This window comes from Bombina bombina, chromosome 1 (genome assembly GCF_027579735.1).
Source record: "Bombina bombina isolate aBomBom1 chromosome 1, aBomBom1.pri, whole genome shotgun sequence".
Classification (NCBI taxonomy): Eukaryota; Metazoa; Chordata; class Amphibia; order Anura; family Bombinatoridae; genus Bombina; species Bombina bombina.
This window is the reverse complement of record NC_069499.1, coordinates 201,693,813-201,718,191: the sequence shown is the minus strand read 5'-3', so window position 1 is coordinate 201,718,191 and position 24,379 is coordinate 201,693,813. Positions and strand designations below refer to the sequence as shown.

General features: G+C 40.8%; 1 protein-coding gene across 1 annotated transcript in view; it reads right to left on the bottom strand.

The window, feature by feature from the left end:
- The window catches only part of MIA2 (MIA SH3 domain ER export factor 2), a 598,301-nt gene that overhangs the window by 6,219 nt on the left and 567,703 nt on the right, over positions 1–24,379 (bottom strand). The window contains exons 28-29 of the mRNA XM_053711462.1: positions 13,266–13,333; positions 12,630–12,843 (exon numbers count right to left, since the gene is read on the bottom strand). Of these exons, the coding sequence (XP_053567437.1) occupies positions 12,630–12,843; positions 13,266–13,333 (282 nt within the window). The remainder of the gene's footprint in view (positions 1–12,629; positions 12,844–13,265; positions 13,334–24,379) is intronic.

Here is a 24,379-nt window from a genome sequence, read left to right as displayed (position 1 = left end):
CCGTAGGAATAAAGTGCGCGGCTTCTAGACGCATCCGGGCTGAAGCGCGCGAAAACTAACCCCACCCTTCGTGGGCGGCAATCAGTGAGAGGACCTCCGGCAAAGAAAACGATGGCCGGGAAGAAAAAACAAGCGACCGCCTGGATTCCTTTCTGAATCTAAGACCACTTGCTCAGTACTGCTCACAGCAGCTAAAACACATTGCCCCAGTAAAAACAATGAACACCAGTAAAACAATGAACACATTCATTACGGAGCCTCTTAGCTCCGGAATCAATCCCCAGCGTCAAACAGCCTCTGAAATAAAGCAGCGTCACAGTAGAAGCCAGAGTTCTCTTAAACAGCCCCACTATGTGACTCTTGTAGCCAGTACTTTCAATGACCTTGAAATACAGTACCACGAGCTTGCATAGGATTAAGCCCCATACAATAGGCACCAACTACAGCCTTTTACTGAGTTAAGAGTGTCCCAGAATATAACAGCTGCACGTACCTGAAAGCTGATGGACAGCGTGATCCGTCCCACATTCAAGAGGTCCTGCAGTTCCCTCCTGTAGAGCTGTGGAGCCATACAGGGTCTTAGTTAAAACATGCTAAGACCATCATCTGAAGGGCAGCACACATCATGGGAGGCACAGTGAGAAATTAATCCCTCCAGTTCCCATTGCTTTGAAGCCACCAGATGCTTCTCTTTTTTACTGAAGAGACTGATCTGGTCTAGGCTACACCCTAGAACAAAGTAGCACACATAGGCACTACAATAAAAATAATAAACTCTTGATTGAAGAATCTAAACTAACACCTCACTTTACCTCTTCCTATCACTAACACAGGCAAAGAGAATGACTGGAGTGGGAGGGAAGGGAGGAGCTATATATATATACAGCTCTGCTGTGGTGCTCTTTGCCTCCTCCTGCTGACCAGGAGGCGATATCCCACAAGTATAAAGCCCCGTCTGTAAGGGGTGAAACGCGTAGAAATACTGTGGATCGATTTGGAGAAATTGAAAAACTTGAGCCCGGACCAGTCTCCACTCTGCGTACCAAAGTACTAAGTGCAGAGAGTGAGCAAAGGGCATTTGAGAAGAGACGGACACTATCTATAATACTTGCGCAAGTATTCCACTCACCATACAGGAGTTTACAAGTCGATCGGATCCGGTGACGTCAGGCGCTTTGCTAGCAGCGCGAGAACTCCCGGGGAAACTACAAGCTGCAAACCGAAATATCGGACTGAACCGCAGGTGAGAGCTCTGTACCTGGAGTCAAGTTCTACACTAAGGCGGTAAGACTACAACTTTGTCAACGGAAGTTTCAAGCTATAAATGTGCACATACATCTAAGTATCTATCCTTCACTATCGCAATACCTTCTGCTCAAAACACCTTTTGCCTGATTTGTATCAAATAGAAACAAAAATTGCAACAATTAATTGACCGTGGACAAAATCTCCTTTAAGGAAATAATTGACTGTGGAAAAATCCCCTCTAAGAAAGGATTGTTTGGAGTAAAAAGTATAGATATATATAAAAAAGACACCATCTGTGTGTAAATTAAGGATAAAATCTTTTTACAAAAAGAGATTTGTGTGAAGAAACACCCTATATATTTTTAAACTCTATCTGGAGACTGATTAACCTGAAAAAGACAATTTTTAACCAATTTTCTATACATCTTATTTATCTTTTCACCAAAGGGTCTAGCTATTTATTCATAAATTGTTTAAACCAGCTTTTGAATGAATGTGTATCCTGAATGAGTTGTGATTGAATCGTATAGATTTTTAAAGTGTTCTTTTTATCTGTGGTTGGTATTGTTATAATTTTATTTTCATTTTTAGCATCTGAATAAATTGTTTAATATTCTATATATTTATTGATTGTCTCAAGTGTATTTTTAAGTATATTTTAAAGTATATCGTATTGTAGAATTTAGTTTTTCCATAGCTTATAGCGCCATCTACAAACTTTATTTTAACTATTTGTTTGATTTCACTGTCTGGGAAGGAGACAGTTACTCGTAGATTGGCCAGGTGGGTTAAAGCCTTAGCGCTTCACACACTTACTTACCTTCAAACAGATGAAGGAATAATACTGTCCGAATCTGAGATTTCACCCACAGAGGCTACAGATGTATCCTCCTCATCAGACTTATGAGGGAGGGCAACCTGCGTAGCAGTAGGTGGAACAGAAAGCTTACTATCTGAATGTCTGATTTTCCTCTTGCGTTTTCCCAGCATAGGAAAAGCAGATAATGCCGCAGATACCGCAGCAAAATCTGCAAGCAAATAAACTCCTCCAGGACGCTGAGAGGAACTGCAGGGCACTGTATGTGACACCATAGAGGCTTGGGATGTTTGAGGAGAAAGCTGTGGCATTGCCTGAACAGCATCATCCTGAGAGACACTGGGCTCAGATGGCAACAATTTATCTTTAAATTGAAGTCTTATAGCACGCATGTTCATGCAGCACAGAATTGCATAGGCAAAACAATTTGTTCCTCAAGGCATAACAAGCATTTGTCAAAAGACACAGAGTCTTGGTCCATGTCCATAATACTAAATAAAAAATTCCCCAAAGTGTTGAAATTTTTTAAATACACTGTCACTTTAAGAATTTTTAATACCACAGCCGCTTAATGTTTTTGCAAAAATTATTTAAAAAAATTAAACCAATCAGGCCCCCTACACCTCAGAAAGGCTGAGGTGCCTTACCGTAACACTTATAAACAATTTGGCTGCCAGAAGTCTCTAAAACGATCGTATAGTAGATCAACACTGAAGAGACTAATATTCAATGACACCACTCCGCTCTGTGAATATCCAACAGCAGAGAGAAGTCACATGACCGTCAGAGGGAGGAAACTACGCAGCAAGTAAAAGGCGCGTGCTTCCCTCTGCCTACAACACCGGAGCTTAATTTACACAAACGCTTAAGCAGTCTGTCAGTTAGCCTGTTCTAACTAAGCAACTGCCAAATTGTAAGTTTTATACATAAATCCCTGTATAAAACACAAGCCACACACATACTAATAAAGTATTTCAACAACATTAGACCAAAAAGAAAAAAACGTCCCAATAAAGGGAAGATTAACCCCTTGTCCTCAACATACATAATGTGCCTGCCCACTGCCAAAGAAAATCCTTATAAAGGATTTTAAAAAATGTCCCCATCTACTGCATATGACATTCTTCTGAAGTGCAAGTCTCCAAGACCTAGAAGACAAAAGCAATTACCTGCAGTCTAGCTGTCCAGCAGGAAGACACATTACTCCTTACAGAGACATGTGAAAAAAGAAAGAACAGAGTAACACCAACTCTGGCTTTCTGTACCATGGCAGGCAATTGTGTTAGAAACAAAGCAAGGACTTCCTCATAACTTGCTAACTGCTTAAAAGGCCACCACTACACTACTGAAGAGATTGACGTGGACTCAGCTAAACCCAAATCCTTGCTTGCAGGGAAAAGTAACCCGAAAAAGGGAATTCATTTCTTCAGACACCAAACTTCACCTTCTCCATTTGACAGAGGCAAAGAGAATGACTGGTGATTATGGGTAGGGGAGTGACACTTAACAGCTATGCTGTGATGCTCTTTGCCTCCTCCTGCTGGCGAGGAGTGATATTCCCACTAGTAATTGAATTACATCGTGGACTCTCCATATCTTAGGAAAGAAACTGATGATGTCCTGTTGTGCAAGATTTCATTAAGTCTTCTGTCCCTGAAATGTTGGCAGCTCTGCCACCTTCAAGTATGCATAAAAGATCAGGTAAGAATTTTCCTTCTATTAGCTCTAAGCTTGCTGGGGTTAATGTTTCTAGTCATGAAGCTGCTATCTCCTCAGTGGAAAGAGATTTGGTTCTGTTGTCCAGAGGTTTACCTCTTATCATGAATCTAATATATACAGTACATACCTATTTGTTAAATTGAGCATATTTGTTCTCTTTTTAAGAAACTTAATTTACTTTTTAAGGTTTATGTCCTGAAAGTAAATGGGGATAAGCCATTTAAAAAAAAAACTTTTCTCACTGAAATTATTTACATACCGCTTGTGCAATAATGACACAAATTATTGTAAGTTCTTCTCTGGGATCCCCCTTGTTCAGAAATAGCAGACATACATGGGGTTTCAATTGTTTTTTTGGTAATTAGAATGCTGCTAATTGCAGCTGTGCACCACACTTCTATTATTCCTGGCAGTGATGGGGTTAATCAGGAAGCTTGTAAGGTTAATTTTAGCTTTAATGTAGAGACACTTCCCACCCTCTGATCCCTCCCAAACACCACCTACTGGTCACCACCATCTTAGGTACTGGGAGACAGACTGCGAGTATGCCGTTTTAATTTTTTATTATTATTATTTTTTTATATATATATTTTTTCTGCAGAGTAGCGATCCTTCTCAACACAAATTATTATTACAATTATGATCCTGTCCATAAATCTACATTGGAAGCTAAGTCCTTTCCTAAATATATATCTATAAATGCCCAAACAAGGCTGCAATTCTACAATTTGAGTCTGCAAGCACCTGTGAGAGATAACTGAAGCCGAGAAAGGCAACTCTAGTTTGTGGCAGTGGGCAGATTTTTTTGGGAGGTTGACTTTCCAACAATGGGAAATAAGTAACTGAACAACTGTGTTGGTATGTTCCTGAGCATCTGAAAAGAAGCAGCTTGTTCAAGAATGTTGTCTAGGTATGGATCTACTGCAATGCTTTGATGTGTCACTATGGACAAAAGAGCTTAAAGAACCTTTGTGAATATTGTTTGTGCCTCCTGCACTAAAGTTAATATAGTAAGAAAAGTTGTAACTTTCAGAACAGAGTTTTGAAATCCAAAATCAGCATGTAAGTCTCGTCTTTCTTTGGAACACCGGAAACGTTTGAACAAAACACCCTGATTTTGCTCCTCCAAGGGGACCGGTCCGGAGCAATTACTCACATGGCTTCTAGGTAATTACACATGACAAGAAAGCATTGGCCTTTAAAGGATCTTTAGGAACATGAAATAGGAGAAATCTTCCTTGAAGAGGGTGTAACAGAAAGCCTATGCGGTACCCCTGGAAAATTATGTTCAGTACCCAAGAATCTTGAACAGATTTTTCCCAAGCCTACTAAAAAAAAAAGTTTCAGTCTGACCCACACAAGAACTGAGTCTGGGTTGGGGGGGGGGGCTCACCTTAATGATTTGGAGGGACAGGCTATTTTTTGTCTGTTTGGACTTAGACGAACCATATGGACTTGGAGGTGTCTGAATTCGGATACACTGAAGAGGATGATCTTTGCATCTTCGAATGACAAAATGAGTGAAATTGACTAGTGGACTTTTTTTGAATTGTAGCAAGAAAACAAAATTTATGCTTACCTGATAAATTTCTTTCTTTTGCGATGTACCGAGTCCACGGATTCATCCTAACTTGTGGGATATTGTCCTTCCTGACAGGAAGTAGCAAAGAGAGCACAACAGCAGAGCTGTCTATATAGCTCCCCCCTTAACTTCACCCCCCAGTCATTCGACCGAAGGCCAAGGAAGAAAAGGAGAAACTATAAGGTGCAGAGGTGACTGAAGTTTACATAAAAAAAAACCCCATCTGTCTTGAATAGACAGGGCGGGCCGTGGACTCGGTACATCGCAAAAGAAAGAAATTTATCAGGTAAGCATAAATTTTGTTTTCTTTTGCATGATGTACCGAGTCCACGGATTCATCCTAACTTGTGGGATACCAATACCAAAGCTTTAGGACACGGATGAAGGGAGGGACAAGACAGGAACCTAAACAGAAGGCACCACTGCTAGCAAAACCTCTCTCCCAAAAATAGCCTCCGAAGAAGCAAAAGTATCAAATTTGTAAAATTTTGAAAAGGTATGAAGCGAAGACCAAGTTGCAGCCTTACAAATCTGTTCAACAGAAGCATAATTTTTAAAAGCCCATGTGGAAGCTACCGCTCTAGTAGAATGAGCTGTAATCCTTTCAGGAGGCTGCTGTCCAGCAGTCTCATAAGCCAAACGGATGATGCTTTTCAGCCAAAAGGAAAGAGAAGTCGCCATAGCCTTTTGACCCCTACGCTTTCCAGAATAGACAACAAACAAAGAAGATGTTTGACGAAAATCTTTGGTTGCCTGCAAATAAAATTTCAAAGCACGAACCACGTCCAAGTTGTGCAACAGACGTTCCTTCTTACAAAAAGGATTTAAGACACTGAGAAGGAACAACAATTTCTTGATTGATATTCCTGTTAGTAACAACCTGAGGTAGGAACCCAGGCTTGGTACGCAAAACCACCTTATCAGCATGGAACACCAGATAAGGTGAGTCACATTGTAATGCAGATAGTGCAGAAACTCTTCGAGCTGAAGAGATAGCAACTAGGAACAAAACTTTCCAAGATAAAAGCTTTATATCTATGGAATGCATGGGTTCAAACGGAACCCCCTGAAGAACTCTAAGAACTAAATTTAGACTCCATGGCGGAGCAATAGGTTTAAACACAGGCTTAATTCTAACTAAAGCCTGACAAAAAGCCAGAACGTCTGGAACAACTGCTAGACGCTTGTGCAACAAAATAGACAGAGCAGATATCTGTCCCTTTAGGGAACTGCTGATTATCCTTTCTCCAATCCCTCTTGGAGAAAAGACAAAATCCTAGGAATCCTGATTTTACTCCAGGAGAAGCCTTTGGATTCGCACCAAAAAATATATTTACGCCATATGATAAATTTTCCTAGTAACAGGCTTTCGAGCCTGAATCAAGGTATTTATGACTGACTCAGAGAAACCCCGCTTTGATAGAATCAAGCGTTCAATCTCCAAGCAGTCAGTTGAGACCTCTATCATCACTAAGGAACTCTTTGTTCCGCCCTGATGATTGATATAAGCCACAGTCCGTGATGTTGTGCGACTGAAACCTGATGAATCTGGCCGAAGCCAGCTGAGGCCATGCCTGGAGAGCATTGAATATCGCTCTTAATTCCAGAATATTTATCGGTAGGAGAGCCTCCTCTCGAGTCCACAAACCCTGAGCTTTCAGGGAATTCCAGACTGCACCTCAGCCCCGAAGACTGGCGTCTGTCGTCACTATAACCCATTCTGGCCTGCGGAAACACATTCCCTGGGACAGATGATCCTGTGACAACCACCAAAGAAGAGAGTCTCTGGTCTCTTGATCCAGATTTATCTGAGGAATTAAATCCGCATAATCCCCATTCCACTGATTGAGCATGCATAGTTGTAGTGGTCTCAGATGCAAGCGAGCAAACGGAACTATGTCCATTGCTGCTACCATTAGTCCGATTACCTCCATACACTGAGCCACTGACGGCCGAGGAATGGAACGAAGAGCTCGGCAGGTGGACAAAATCTTTGATTTCCTGACCTCCGTCAAAAATATTTTCATGTCCACCGAGTCTATCAGTCTCTAGAAATGAAACTATTGTGAGGGGGGAAAAAGAACTCTTTTTTACGTTCACTTTCCACCTGTGAGACCTTAGAAAGGCCAACACTAAGTCCGTGTGAGACTTGGCTAGTTGGAAGGACGACGCTTGAATTAGAATGTCGTCTAGATAAGGCACCACTGCTATGCCCCGTGGCCTTAGAACCGCCAGAAGGGACCCTAGCACCTTCGTAAAGATTTGCAGCGCCGTAGCCAACCCGAAAGGAAGAGCCACAAACTGATAATGCTTGTCCAGAAAGGCAAACCTGAGGAACTGGTGATGATCTTTGTGGATAGGAATGTGTAGATACGCATCCTTTAAGTCCACGGTGTTCATATATTGACCCTCCTGGATCAATGGTAAGATAGTCTGAATCGTCAACATCTTGAAAGATGGAACTCTTAGGAATTGGTTAAGGATCTTGAGATCCAGAATTGGTCTGAAGGTTCCCTCCTTTTTGGGAACTATAAACAGATTGGAGTAGAACCCCTGCCCCTGTTCTGCTTTTGGAACTGGGCAGATCACTCGCATGGTAAAAAGGTCTTCTACACAGCGTAAGAACGCCTCTCTTTTTGTCGGGTTTACAGACAATTGAGACAGATGGAACCTCCCTCTTGGAGGGAAATCCTTGAAATCTAGAAGGTATCCCTGGGTTACAATTTCTACTGCCCAGGAATCCTTAACGTCTCTTGCCCAGGCCTGAGCAAAGAGAGAGAGTCTGCCCCCTACTAGATCCGGTCCCGGATCGGGGGCTACCCCTTCATGCTGACTTAGTGGCAGCAGCAGACTTTTTGGCCTGTTTACCCTTGTTCCAAGCCTGATTAGGTCTCCAGGTTGGCTTGGATTGAGCAAAGTTCCCCTCTTGTTTTGCAGCAGGGGAAGAGGTAGAGGGACCACTCTTGAAGTTTCGAAAGGAACGAAAATTATTTTGTTTGGTCCTAGTCTTATTTGACTTATCCTGAGGGAGGGTATGACCCTTCGCTCCAGTAATGTCAGAAATGATCTCTTTCAATGCAGCCCCGAAATAGGGTCTTACCTTTGAAAGGGATCGACAAAAGCTTAGATTTAGATGACACATCAGCTGACCAGGCTCTATGCGCTAAAATGGCAAAACCTGAATTCTTAGTCGCTAATTTAGCAAGATGAAAAGCGGCGTCTGTAATAAAAGAATTAGCCAACTTAAGAGCCTTAATTCTGTCCAAAATATCATCTAGTGGGGTCTCCATCTGAAGAGCCTCTTCTAGAGCCTCAAACCAAAAGGCAGCTGCAGTGGTTACAGGAACAATGCATGCTATAGGTTGAAGAAGAAAACCTTGATGAACAAAAATTTTCTTTAGGAGACCCTCTAATTTTTTATCCATAGGATCAATGAAAGCACAACTGTCTTCAATAGGTATAGTTGTACGCTTAGCCATGGTAGAAATAGCTCCCTCCACCTTAGGGACCGTCTGCCATGAGTCCTTTATGGTGTCAGAAATGGGAAACATTTTCTTAAAAACAGGAGGGGGAGAGAACGGAATACCTGGCTTATCCCACTCCTTAGTAACAATGTCCGAAATCCTCTTAGGGACCGGAAACACATCAGTGTAAAAAGGAACCTCTAAATATTTGTCCATTTTACACAATTTCTCTGGAACTATAATAGGGTCACAATCATCCAGAGTAGCTAAAACCTCCCTGAGCAATAAGCGGAGGTGCTCTAGCTTAAATTTAAACGCCGTCATATCTGAATCTGTCTGAGGGAACGTCTTTCCTGAATCAGAAATCTCTCCCTCAGACATCAAATCCCTCATCCCTACTTCAGAACATTGTGAGGGAATATCGGATACAGCTACTAAAGCGTCAGAAGGCTCAGCATTTGTTCTTAACCCAGAGCTACTGCGCTTCCCTTGCAAACCAGGCAGCTTAGATAAAACCTCTGTGGGGGTAGTATTCATAACTGAAGCCATATCTTGCAAGGTGAAAGAATTAGGCGCACTAGAAGTACTTAGCATCACTTGTGCGGGCGTAACTGGTTGAGACACTTGGGGAGAACTAGATGGCAAAACCTGATTTCCTTCTGTCTGAGAATCATCTAATGCCAAACTTTTATAAGTCAAAATATGCTGTTTGCAATTTATAGACATATCAGTACAAGTGGGACACATTCTAAGAGGGGGTTCCACAATAGCTTCTAAACAAATTGAACAATGAGTTTCCTCAGTGTCAGACATGTTTAACAGACTAGCAATAAAACAAGCAAGCTTGGAAAACACTTTATTTAATGAAAAAAACACAATTTGCAAAAACGGTACTGTGCCTTTAAGAGAAAAAAAGGCATACACAAACTGCAAAACAGGTTAAAATTGCTTCAATTTTTCTGAAATTTTAATAGTGTACCCACTAAGCTTTAGAAGGATTGCACCACAAGTTAATAAGCAATAAACACCCAAATGAAAAAAACGGATTAAAAATGTCTAAAACCGGTTAAACACCCCTATAAGCACCTTGCCACAGCTCTGCTGTGGCCCTACCTGCCCTTAGGGACGATAATATGGGGTTAAAGCTTCGAATAGGACCTCAGAAGATCATCAGGACCTCAGGAGAAGTTGCTTGCTGCTTGTCTGTATAAATAAATGCGCAACTGAGGCGCGAAAATAGGCCCTGCCCACCTCACTCAATGTTACTGGGGCCTACTCAAATCTAACAAACTTAGTTTGAAAACCATGTGGGTTATAACAAACCCAAAATAAGCCAAATGACCCCTCAAGCAAACGTCCCATAAACATAAACGTTACTCCCAGAACACACACACATGTTTGTACCAATTTTACATAAACAAACTGAGTGCCCAAATTTTTTTTTAGCCCTTTATGCAAGCTAGTAAAACCTCTTTCATACTAGGATTACTGCTTACCCTTCCCCTAATGGGGATACTGTCAGCCTTTCTGAGTTAACACAGTCTCTGCAGAAAAAATGACTGAACATACCTCATTGCTATATTGCAAGAACTGTTCCTCACACTGAAGTTTTCCTGTACTCCTCAGCTCATGTGGGAACAGCAGTGGACCTTAGTTACAAATGCTAAGATCATCATCCTCCAGGCAGAAATCTTCATCTATGTCCTGCCTGAGAGCAAATAGTACAACGCCGGTACCATTTAAAAATAACAAACTCTTGATTGAAGATGAAATAAAAACTAACAGTTTAACACCTCTTCTCTTTACTCTTCCTGCTTAGAGCCAGCAAAGAGAGTGACTGGGGGGTGGAGTTAAGGGGGGAGCTATATAGACAGCTCTGCTGTGGTGCTCTCTTTGCTACTTCCTGTCAGGAAGGACAATATCCCACAAGTTAGGATGAATCCGTGGACTCGGTACATCATGCAAAAGAAAACTATTTTACCTCCAGTGCCTGTAGCAATGATAGCATCCAGTCCAGGTCCTGAAATGGGAGGAAAAAGAAGTCTTCTTTTAGATACTATATCAGCAGACCATGACGTAAGCCATAACAGTCATAGCTGCACTCTTTGCATTAATGCAATTATTTCAGAACCTGCATCATAAATGAAACTGCTTGAAGTCTTGACCAACCTTAAGCAATCCTAAATTTCATCAAGGGAAACTCCTTAGGAAATAATGCCAGAGATGTTGTCACACCATACAGCAGTGGCTGAAGATATGCAGGCTACAATAACAGATAGACAAAACATATAGCTTGTCGGCTGAAAGGATCTCCTGAGGAGAACATTAAACCTTAATATTTTCTGTCCATCGGATCCTTAAAAGAAATACTGTTGTCTAAATGAACAGCAGTCCGCCTAGCCAAATAATACTGCCCATCTTTGTAATAGTCTCCCATACCTCCAATTTTTCAGTGGGTAAAAGGAACATGTTTTTTTAATTTAGAGGAGAGAACTAAGGGAATGCCTGATTTGTTTTATTCCTTGCTAATTAGTTCAGAAACCAAATCAGGAAGGTAGATGGCTTCTTTAGGGCTGAGGTAAAGAATCTTCTTTTCACACTGTCTGTCGGCGGAGGGCCCGCAATCTCCAAGGAGTGTGCATGTGCTCTAATTTCAAATTACCAACACCTCCTTACATAGTAAACATATATGAGAAGGGTTTAAAATGGTCTGTAGCTCACCCTTGTAAAGGATCAGTGTTATGTCCTAAGACTTTAGCTGTACCAGTTTGCTCCATTAAGATTTAGAATAGTAAGGACATGCAAGTATCTGCAATTAGATAGCAGCACAGAAATACAGTATATCAGACACATAAAGGGTTAACCCCACGAAGGGAGCACATAAATATTGGTACAATATGAGACTGAAATCCCAGTAAAAGAATCAGAAAAAATAGGTGCTGTCTCTTTAAGAGAAAAAAAAAATTTGCTTTAAAAAACAAAACAAAATGAGTTTGAGTAAATAAAGGGTAAAATAAATATAAATGTATGCAAATCTCTTGTTATTAAGGGTGCTTACTATGCCACAGCTCTGAGGAAAAAAACTGCAGTGTGTCATCAAAGATGGCTACTGTCCGGGGTGGAAAAAGTCTACCCCCTGAGGTCTGCACAGAAGGAAGTTCAAACACTTCTGAAAATGAGCTCACCAGCTTCAGCAATGATCCTGATCATCTGAGAGCCTACAGACAATGAGGACCAGAGCTCTGGTATGTGCTGAAGCTGCATCAGTTAATTATAAGAGACAGTACCTCAATTTTATTGTAAATGTGTAAAAGTGCCCAATCCTGTATGTTTTGTTATCTGGTGTATGTAACACTATGTCCTCAGGTAATGCGAATTGTGTACACGGTCATGCTAATAGCCTGTACTATGTGAGTGAAAGTACCTACTTATCTGTAAGAATCCACTCTACCATACTTACCAAGCTACAGGAAACCAACTTCCATTAGAAGTGCCCATCCTGTGTAGTATGCACAGGACCTGGATAAAAAGTACATAGACGAGGCCAAAAGGCGGCAGCTAAAATATGAATCCCAGTGACACCTGAGGCAGGCTAGTGACAAACTACCATAAGGAGGTTCACTCTCACTCTTGAATTAGAAAGTTGTTTAAAATCGCATGCTCTATCTGAATCATGAAGGAAACATTTTGGGTTTCATATCCCTTTGACCATAACTTACAATATATCCTTATTTTAGCCTAAACATTATTATTTTAATTATTATATTAATTATTTTTCTGAAATTATATTTTTCCTTACATGGGCCAAGAATTGGGGGAAAGCCAGGATAGTCTTGTGGTCTAAACATATCCATTCGAGGTGGTGGTATTGGAAACGGTCTTCTGAAATAAGGTCCTCTTGGCTCCATTGGTAGCAACGGAATTCTCATTTGAGGAGGTGGAAGAACTCCATGGAAAACTTGTTGACCGTCAACTGTTTGACCTTCATTTAGATATGGTTGACTAGGCAAAGTCTGCAATATAAGTTAGAGTATAATTTACACACACTAGGTCACATTAGATTAAAGGGACATGAAACCTGTTTTCTTTCTTTTATAATTCTTTAGTGGATACAAATGTGCTTCATTCTCTTGGTGTCCTTTGTTGAAGAAGCAGCAATTCACTACTGGGAGCTAGCTAAACACATCTAGTGAGCCAATAATAAGAGGCATATATTTACAGCCACCAGTCAGTAGCTAGCTCCCAGTAGTGTATTGCTGCTCCTGAGCCTGCCTAGATATGCTTTTAACAAAGTATACCAAATTATACCAACACAAATTGATAGAAGTAAATGGGAAAGTTGTTTAAAATTGTATGCTCTATTTGAATCATGAAAGATTAATGTTTGGTTTCATGTCCTTTTAATTATTTAGTTAGCATTTTAGAAAGTACATACTTCATTTTCTTCCGATCCATTTCTACTTGTATTTACTCTTGCTTTATATTCTGGGGAGGACCGTCCTTCTACAAGAAAAAAAACACATAAAAGGTTGTTTAAAAAAAGCATTCAAATACACTGAAACAGTAAATGTTAATACTAATGTAAATGTAAGAGAAGGAAGTTTAACATTCAATCTCTAAACCTTTTTTGACAAAATAAAATACATTTCTCATAATTGTCTAATGTTACTGCTTCACAATTCCTAATGTGTTATCTCTTCGGAGCACATATGCAAGGCAGAGAGGTAGACCTTACCTCATATGTAGCTAAAGTTTGGTAGGAAGGTTCTGCATTTTGAGTTTGCTTCCAAAAACAGTATATTCAGTATTTCTTGTTCTGTCCACCTTGGTTATTAAACTCCTGGCTATTGGAAGGAGGCAAAGATACCCAAACATTTCACAAACTTTAAATCCCTCTCATCTCTCTGATATCCCAATCTTTTTCTTTGCCTCACCACAAGCAGGTGAAGATTGCGGTGTTATTTTAACTGAAGAAGGATCCTGTAATAAGGTAAAACTTAGAAGAAAGGTGAGTACTTGGCTGCACAATGCAAAGCTCCTGCGGGAGTTGTGGTCACAAGCCTGCCACAGGTGTCGCTGGGACTGGTCCTTCAGCTTCCTCCTGTTTGGCCATGTTGATGTACTCCCTCAGTATATACTCTGCTGTTAAGTACAGTACTGGATTGGCTCTCTGCTGTATACAGTCATATCAACTGGGTAAGCACAGTGGAGTGGTTGTCTTTTTGGGTAAGTACCTCGTCTCTCACACAGCCAACAGGCCATCAGTAGATACATAAGTACATCATAGCCAGAGGTCAGCTTCAGGTAACACAGGAGTGCAGGAGTACTTTGGTGCTTCAAAACATTTTACTGCGGCTCCTTTAAGAAGGGTTATACCAGGGTTTTTATTTGCCTGCTTATGCTTACTATACTTTAGTGCTATAACGACTATGTTTAGCATGCGCCACCATACTCTCCCTCTATCTGTGTTATTTGCTGGTGCTGCTATTGGTATGTTTGTGCAGTGCAGGCTCTGAGCTCTCTAGTATTGAAAGCATTAACATATTTTCCGTTGAGCTTGGTGCTTCGCTCACTTTCTCCTCACTTCTGGCAGCCATCACTCACTACAGACACACTGCTCATTTCTCTGGTGAGATCATCAAGAGAGGGTAAAAGCTCTATACCAGGATTGGGGGAAGCTTCATGAATTAATTGCGATATTCACCTTATATAGGTTCATTTTTGGACACCGTTGTATTGCATGCAACAACCTAAATGTATCTGTGATTGTTCTGTGCCTCAGTGGTTAGTTAATACACCACTTGATAAGAGGGCTTAGTACTTGCTTTATTTATATACACTTATGTTCTGCACACACTGTCTGTCTTATCTGTGTTATTCTGTATTGTACTGTACTGTATTGGGACTGTCCCTTTTGGCTTAGACCCTTTAGAAGATAGGTCTATAGCTTTTTTTTTATCTCCAGCAAACAAATGCATGCGTTGTCAAACTGACTACTGTATTTCTTCCAGCTCATATATATTATATATATGTCATAAAAATGTACTTACTATTTTAATGTAAGGAGGTCTTACTTTATGGCTCACATTTTTTGTCCTTTATTACACACACTTTCTCTTAAAGTCCAAGTATAATCATTTATTGTCCTTTATTTATGGTTGTATTTGCTCAAATTTTTAAAGTAACATTTATTCAGTAGTTCCCATTATTATATTTTGAAACCTTTAGAAGTTAGATCCACTAATTACTTAGGCCTAGATTTGGAGTTTGGCGTTAGCCGTGAAAACCAGCGTTAGAGGCTCCTAACGCTGGTTTTAGGCTACCTCCGGTATTTGGAGTCACTCAAAATAGGGTCTAACGCTCACTTTTCAGCCGCGACTTTTCCATACCGCAGATCACCTTACGTCAATTGCGTATCCTATCTTTTCAATGGGATTTTTCTAACTCCGGTATTTAGAGTCGTGTCTGAAGTGAGCGTTAGACATCTAACGACAAAACTCCAGCCGCAGGAAAAAAGTCAGTAGTTAAGAGCTTTCTGGGCTAACGCCGGTTTATAAAGCTCTTAACTACTGTGCTCTAAAGTACACTAACACCCATAAACTACCTATGTACCCCTAAACCGAGGTCCCCCCACATCGCCGCCACTCGATTAAATTTTTTTAACCCCTAATCTGCCGACCGCCACCTACGTTATACTTATGTACCCCTAATCTGCTGCCCCTAACACCGCCGACCCCTATATTATATTTATTAACCCCTAACCTGCCCCCCACAACGTCGCCGCCAGCTACCTACAATAATTAACCCCTAATCTGCCGACCGCAAAGCGCCGCCACCTACGTTATATTTATGTACCCCTAATCTGCTGCCCCTAACACCGCCGACCCCTATATTATATTTATTAACCCCTAATCTGCCCCCTTCAAAGTCACCTCCACCTGCCTACACTTATTAACCCCAATCGGATTGAACTTGATTCTGATTGGCTGATTCCATCAGCCAATCAGAATATTCCTACCTTAATTCCGATTGGCTGATAGAATCCTATCAGCCAATCGGAATTCGAGGGACGCCATCTTGGATGACGTCCCTTAAAGGAACCATCATTCGGCTAGTAGGCGTCGGGAGAAGAGGATGTTCCGCGTCGGAGGTCTGCAAGATGGATCCGGAAGAAAGAAGATTGAAGATGCCGTTAATAGAAGACTTCATCCGGATCATGGACCTCTTCAGCTCCCGCTTGGATGAAGACTTCATCCGGATCATGGACCTCTTCAGCTCCCGCTTGGATGAAGACTTCAGCCGGATCATGGACCTCTTCAGCGCTTGGGCTTGGATCAGGACATCGGAGGAGCTCTTCAGGACGGATCGGTGAACCTGGTATGGTGAAGATAAGGTAGGAAGATCTTCAGGGGCTTAGTGTTAGGTTTATTTAAGGGGGGTTTGGGTTAGATTAGGGGTATGTGGGTGGTGGGTTGTAATGTTGGGGGGGGGGGGTATTGTATGTTTATTTTTTTACAGGCAAAAGAGCTGAATTCTTTGGAGCATGCCCCGCAAAGGGCCCTGTTCAGGGCTGGTAAGGTAAAAGAGCTTTGAACTGTAGTAATTTAGAATAGGGTAGGGCATTTTTTATTTTGGGGGTCTTTGTTATTTTATTAGGGGGCTTAGAGTAGGTGTAATTAGTTTAAAATTGTTGTAATATTTTTCTTATGTTTGTAAATATTTTTTTATTTTTTGTAATTTTTTTGTAGTTAGTTTATTTCATTGTAGTTATTTGTAGGAATTGTATTTAATTTATTTATTGATAGTGTAGTGTTAGGTTTAATTGTAGGTAATTGTAGGTATTGTATTTAATTAATTTAATGATAGTATAGTGTTAGGTTTAATTGTAACTTAGGTTAGGATTTATTTTACAGGTAATTTTGTAATTATTTTAACTAGGTAGCTATTAAATAGTTCTTAACTATTTAATAGCTATTGTACCTGGTTAAAATAATTACAAAGTTGCCTGTAAAATAAATATTAATCCTAAAATAGCTATAATATAATTATAATTCATATTGTAGCTATATTAGGATTTATTTTACAGGTAAGTATTTAGCTTTAAATAGGAATAATTTATTTAATAAGAGATAATTAATTTTGTTAGATGTAAATTATATTTAACTTAGGGGGGTGTTAGTGTTAGGGTTAGACTTAGCTTTAGGGGTTAATACATTTATTAGAATAGCGGTGAGCTCCAGTCGGCAGATTAGGGGTTAATAATTGAAGTTAGGTGTCGGCGATGTTAGGGAGGGCAGATTAGGGGTTAATACTATTTATTATAGGGTTAGTGAGGCGGATTAGGGGTTAATAACTTTATTATAGTAGCGCTCAGGTCCAGTCGGCAGATTAGGGGTTAATAAGTGTAGGCAGGTGGAGGCGACGTTGTGGGGGGCAGATTAGGGGTTAATAAATATAATATAGGGGTCGGCGATGTTAGGGCAGCAGATTAGGGGTACATAGGGATAATGTAAGTAGCGGCGGTTTACGGAGCGGCAGATTAGGGGTTAATAATCATATGCAGGGGTCAGCGATAGCGGGGGCGGCAGATTAGGGGTTAATAAGTGTAAGGTTAGGGGTGTTTAGACTCGGGGTACATGTTAGGGTGTTAGGTGCAGACGTAGGAAGTGTTTCCGCATAGCAAACAATGGGGCTGCGTTAAGAGCTGAACGCGGCTTTTTTGCAGGTGTTAGGTTTTTTTTCAGCTCAAACAGCCCCATTGTTTCCTATGGGAGAATCGTGCACGAGCACGTTTTTGAGGCTGGCCGCTTGCGTAAGCAACTCTGGTATTGAGAGTTGAAGCTGCGTTAAAAATGCTCTACGCTCCTTTTTTGGAGCCTAACGCAGCCTTTATGTGGACTCTCAATACCAGAGTTGTTTTTATGGTGCGGCCAGAAAAAAGCCGGCGTTAGTTTTTCGGGTCGTTACCGACAAAACTCCAAATCTAGCCGTGTTTTTGTTAAACTAAGTGCATATTGGAAGCTTATTTTATTACTACCAGTTCAGCTTTGCAATTTTGTCCTCTAAAGGTTCTTCACTTATAACTTTGGTTTGATAATTCAACCTTTTTTCTCTCAGACCTTGACCTGGAACCAAGAAGGTTTTAGTTCAGGTTCCATTTTTTTTCCCAAATAAGTTCAAGGTCTTTTCCAATTTGTTCTTTGTTCCCAAGAAAGAGGGAACTTTATGATCTATTTTGGATCTCAAATCTTTGGCATGTTTCTCAGATTTCCTTCTTTTAAAATGGATTCTGTTTAGTCCTTTTTACCCTAGTTCATCATAGTTCAATTATATTTGGGATACATTTGAAGTTTGTTTCCTTTCATAATACTATCCTCCAGGACCACCACCAGTTCCTAAATTTGGTCATTATAGACAAATGTTTTCTGTTTAAGGATTTTCTATGGAACTTACTATTGTTCCCAAACTTTTTGCATAGGTTCTCTGAACTCATTTGTCTATTATAACATCCCTTTAGCTGTATATACAGTTTATGCTATTTTTTTTCACAGGCATAGTAGAAAAATCAAATTTTCAGAAACTTATGAGTTTACATTTCTGAGAGCCTTTGTAGACCATACCTGCGACTTTCTCTTATGGGTCTATGCAGATGAAAGTTTAAACAGCTTGCTCATTCTTCCATGATTCACTCTATGTTTGGAAGTTTTAGGTGAATGGTTTTGCCAGTTATATTTTCCCTTTGTATGCGCTATATCAGCCTTATCTATTTGGCTTAATATTCCTTAGTGCAGTGATCTCATTCTATTTTCTTAGTAGTCCTTTTGAACTCGACCATAAAACCGTGTCTGCTCTAGTGATTTAATCCTCCACTCCCGTCTTCTAGGGTGTTCTTCATTTAACTGTATTGGACTATAATTTTTACTGATGCCAATCTCTTGAGTTAGAGTGCAGTCTTGGAGTTGAGAAACAGCGCAAGGAGTCGATTTACTCAGGAGGCAAAGTTACCAATAATTATGTTCGCATTTCATGCAATCTTCTTTGTTCGCAGACTTAGTCTTTTATAAGATGAGACACTTGTGTCTGTTTTTAAAGTCAGATAATGGCACTGCTGTGTCATATTTTGATTTTTGAAGGGGAACCTCACTTGAATTTGACTTGTGTACTGTGCTCTCTTTGCATTTTTCGGCCCATAAGTAAAGTTTTGTGAGACAGATCACTTCAGTTTACAATTTCTTCATCTGGGGAAGGGTTTCTCCTTTAAGGGGGTTTTCTACCTGTTGGTGAATATGTCGTATTTCACATTTTTATCTCAAGGTCTCTTCTTACATATAGCTTTGCCTTTATTACTTTGTTTACTACATAGAGACATATTAAATATCAAGTTCTATTGCTAATCAGTAATCTGATTGCTCCAGCTTGATCATGCAGATCTGGTTATACAGTCCTAGATTGATGTCCAGTCTTCCTATTTGGACTGTAACAACTCTGGAAGAAATGTTCTGCTTCCAAGAAGCCATATTTAAAAGGGACAGTCTACTCCAGAATTTGTATTGTTTAAAAAGATAGATAACCCCTTTATTACCCATTCCCCAGTTTTGCATAACCAGCACGTTATATTATTATACTTTTTACCTCTGTGATTACATTGTATCTAAACCACTGCGGACTACCCCCTTATTTCAGCTCTTTTGACAGACTTGCATTTTAGTCAATTAGTGCCCTCTCATAAGTAACTCCACGAGCGTGAGAACAATGTTATCTATGTGGCACACAAACTAATGTCCTCTAGCTGTGAAAAACTGCCAAATGCATTCAGGTAAGAGGCAGCCTTCAAGGGCTTAGATATTAGTATATGAGCCTACCTAGGTTTAGCGTTCAACTAAGAATACCAAGAGAAAAACAAAAACAAATTTGATGATAAAAGTAAATTGGAAAGTAGTTTAAAATGACATGCCCTATCAGAATCATGAAAGTTTAATTTTGACTAGACTGTCTCTTTAATGAATGCTTTAACCAGGAAACTAACAACTGTATCTTAAAAGAAAATAAGATAAGGAATGTCATAAGAAAAGGCAAACAAACCAGACATGTTACTGGTAAAAAAATTGTAGAAAAAAAAGGGCCGTGGACTGGATACACTACAAGAGAAATAAATTTATCAGGTAAGCATAAATTATGTTTTCTCTTGTTAAGTGTATCCAGTCCACGGATCATCCATTACTTATGGAATACCAATACCAAAGCTAAAGTACACGGATGATGGGAGGGACAAGGCAGGTACTTAAACGGAAGTTACCACTGCCTGTAAAAAACCCTTTCTCCCAAAAATAGCCTCCGAAGAAGCAAGGTATCAAATTTGTTAAATTTGAAAAGTATGAAGCGCAGACCAAGACTCCGTCTTGTAAATCTGTTCAACAGAAGCCACATTAAAAAAAGGCCCAAGTGAAAACCACAGCTCTAGTAGAATGAGCTGTAATCCCTTCAGGAGGCTGCTGTCCAGCAGTCTCATAAGCTAAATGAATTATGCTTTTTAACCAAAAAGACAGAGAGGCTGCTGAAGTCTTTTGACCTTTCCTCTGTCCAGAATAGACAACAAACAAGGTGAACGTTTGATGAAAACTGTAGTAGCTTGTAAGTAAAACTTTAAAGCACAAATCACGTCCAATATTGTGTAATAGACGTTCCTTCTTTGAGGAAGGATTAGGATACAAGCATGGAACAACTATCTCTTGAGTGATGTACTTGTTAGATACCACCTTAGGAAAAAAACCAGGTTGGTACGCAGGACTACCTTATCCGTACGAAGGACCAGATAAGGAGAATCACATTGTAACACAGATAACTTGGAGACTCTACGAGTCGAGGAATTAGCTACCCAAAAGGAACTTTCCAAGATAAAGATTGATATCTATGGAACAAAAAAAGGTTCAAACGGAACTTCTTGAAGAACCTTAAGAATCAGGTTTAAGCTCCATGGCGGAGCAACAGTTTTAAACACAGGCTTGGATCTAACCAAAGCCTGACCAAATGCCTGAACGTCTAGAATACCTGCCAGACGCTTGTGCAAAAAAATAGACAGAGTAAAAATCTGTCCCCTTTTAAGGAATTAGCTGACAACCCTTTTCTCAAAAACATCTTGGAGAAAAGATAATATCCTGGGAATCCAGACTTTACTCCATGAGTAACCCTTGGATTCATAACAATCAGATATTTACACCATATCTATGTTCAATTTTCCTAGAGACAGGCTTTCATGTCTGTATTAAGGTATCAATGACTGACTCGGAGAAGCCATGCTTTGATAACATCAAGCGTTCAGTCTCCAGGCAGTCCATCTCAGATTGATTCTATTTAGATGGTTGAAAGGACCCTGAGGTAGAGGGACCTGTCTCAGAAGCAGAGACCGTGATGGAAAGGATGACATGTCCACCAGATCTGCATACCAGGTCCTGCGTGGCTACGCAGGCGCTGTCAAAAACCCCAAAGCCCTCTCCTGCTTGGTCTTGACCTCCGGAGGAAATCCCACTCCCCCGGAAGAAAAGTCTGACGACTTAGAAAATCCACCTCCCAGTTCTCAACACCTGGGATATGGATAGCTGATAGACAAGAGTGAGTCTCTGTCCAGTGAATTATTGTAAGACTTCTAACATCGCTAGGGAACTTCTGTTCCCCCTTGATGGCTGATGTAAGCCACAGTCGTGTATATTGTCCGACTGAGTATGATGTACCTCAGAGTTGCTAACTGAGGCCAAGTCTGAAGAGCATGGAATATCACTCCCAGTTCCAGAATATTTATTAGAAGGAGGGTCTCCTCCTAAGTCCACTATCCCTGAGCCTTCAGGGAGTTCCAGACTGCATCCCAACCTAAAAGGCTGGCATCTATTGTAACAATTGTCCCATCTGACCTGCGGAAGGTCATACCCTTGGACAGATGGACCCGACATATTCACCAGAGAAGAGAATCTCTGGTCTCTTGGTCCAGGTTTAACAGGGGGACAAATCTGTGTAATCCCCGTTCCTCTGACTGAGCATGCATAGTTGCAGCGGTCTGAAATGTAGACGTGCAAACGGTACTATGTCCCTTGCCGCTACAATTAAGCCGATTTCATTCATGTACTGAGCCACCGAAGGGCGCGGATGGGATGAAAAAACACGGCAGAAATTTAGAAACTTTTGACAACCTGGACTCCGTCAGGTAAATTTTCATTTCTACAGAATCTATCAGAGTCCCTAGGAGGGAAACCCTTGAGATTGGGGATAGAGAACTCTTTCCTTGTTCACTTTCCACCCATGTGATCTCAGAAATGCCAGTACTACGTCCGTATGAGACTGGGCAATTTGGATGTTTGACGCCTGTATCAGGATGTCGTCTAAATAAGGGGCCACTTCTATGCCCCGCGGTCTAAGGACCGCCAAAGCGACCCCAGAACCTCCATAAAGATTCTTGGGGCTGTAGATATCCCAAAGGAAAGAGCTACAAACTGGTAATGCCTGTCTAGAAAGGCAAACCTGAAAAACGATGGTGATCTTTATGCATCACAATGTGAGGATAAGCATCCTTCAAATCCATTGTAGTCCTCTATTGACTCTCCTGGATCATAGTTAAGATGGTACGAATAGTTTCCATCTTAAATGACGGAATTCTGAGGAATTTGTTTAAGATCTTTAGATCCAAAATAGGTCTGAAGGTTCCCTCTCCTTGGGAACCACAAACAGATTTGAGTAAAAACTCTGTCCCTGTTCCTCTCTTGGAACTGGATGGATCTCGTACACAATGTAAGAATGCCTCCTTCTTTATCTGGTTTGCAGATAATTGTGAAAGGCGAAATCTCCCCTTTTTTTGGGGGGGAATCTTTGAAATCCAGAAGATATCTCTGGGATATAAATTCCAATGCCTAGGGATCCTGGGCATCTCTTGCCCACGCCTGGGCGAAGAATGAAAGTCTGCCCCCTATAGGATCCGTTACCGGATAGGGAGCCGTTCTACATGCTGTCTTAGAGGCAGCAGCAGGCTCCTTGGCCTGCTTATCTTTGTTCCAGGTCTGATTGTCTCCAGTCCGCCTTGGACTGAGCAAAAATTCCCTCTTGTTTTGCCTTAGAGGAAGAGGATGCCACACCTGCCCTGAAGTTTTTAAAAGGCACGAAAATGAGACTTTTTTTTTTTTTTTTGGCCCTTGATTTGGACCTATCCTGAGGAAGGGCATGACCTTTTCCTCCAGTGATATAAGCAATAATCTCCTTCAAACCAGGCCCGAATAGGGTCTGCCCCTTGAAGGGAAGTTAAGTAGCTTATTTATTAAAGTCACGACAGCTGACCATGATATAAGCCATAGCGCTCTGTGCGCCAGTATAGTAAAAAAACAGAATTCTTAGCCGTTAGTCTAGTCAAATGAACAAAGGCATCAGAAAAAAAAGGAATTGGCTAGCATAAGCTTGTCAAATATATTCATCCAATGGAGTCGCTTAACTGTAAAGCCTCATCAAGAGACTCAACCCAGAACGCCGCAGCAGCAGTGACAGAAGCAATGTATGCAAGGGGCTGCAGGATAAAACCCTGTTGAATAAACATTTTTTATCCATTGGATCTAAAAAGCACAACTGTCCTTGTCAGAGGTAGTGGTACGCTTAGCTAGAGTAGAAACTCTTCTCTCCACCTTAGGAACTGTCTGCCAGAAGTCCCGTGTGGTGGTAACTATTAGAAAACATTCTTCTAAAAAATAGGAGGGGAAGAGAACGGCACACCTGGTCTATCCCATTCCTTATTAAAAAAAAATTTTAGTAAACCTCTTTAGGTATTGGAAAAACATCAGTACACACCGGAACTGCATATTATTTATCCAGTCTACACAATTTCTCTGGCCCTGCGATTGTACACATTCATTCAGAGCAGCCAAAGCCTCCCTGAGCAACAAGTGGAGGTTCTCAAGCATAAATTTTAAATGTAGAAATATCAGAATCAGGTTAAATCATCTTCCCTGAGTCAAAAAAAATCACCCACAGACTAAGCATATTGTGAGGTAGTATCATACATGGTTCTTAAAGCGTCTGTATGCTCTGTATCTACCCCCAGAGCTAACTGCTTTCCTTTAATTTCAGGTAGTCTGACTAATACTGCTGCCAGAATATTATTCACCACCTTTGCCATGTCTTGTAAAATAAACGCTATGGGCGCCCTTGATGTACTTGGCGCCATTTGAGCGTGAGTCCCTGAAGCGGGAGTCGAAGGGTCTGAAACGTGGGGAGAGTTAGTCGGCATAACTTTCCCCTCGACAGAATCCCCTGGTAAAAGAAACGCTATGGGTGCCCTTGATGTACTTGGCGCCATTTGAGCGTGAGTCCCTAAAGCGGGAGTCAAAAGGTCTGACACGTGGGGAGAGTTAGTCGGCATAACTACCCCCACGACAGAATCCTCTGGTGATGTTTTTAAAGACAAAAAATGATCTTTATTGTTTAACATGAAATCAGTACATCTGGTACACATTCTAAGATGGGGTTCCACCATGGCTTTAAAACATAATGAACACAGAGCTTCCTCTATGTTAGACATGT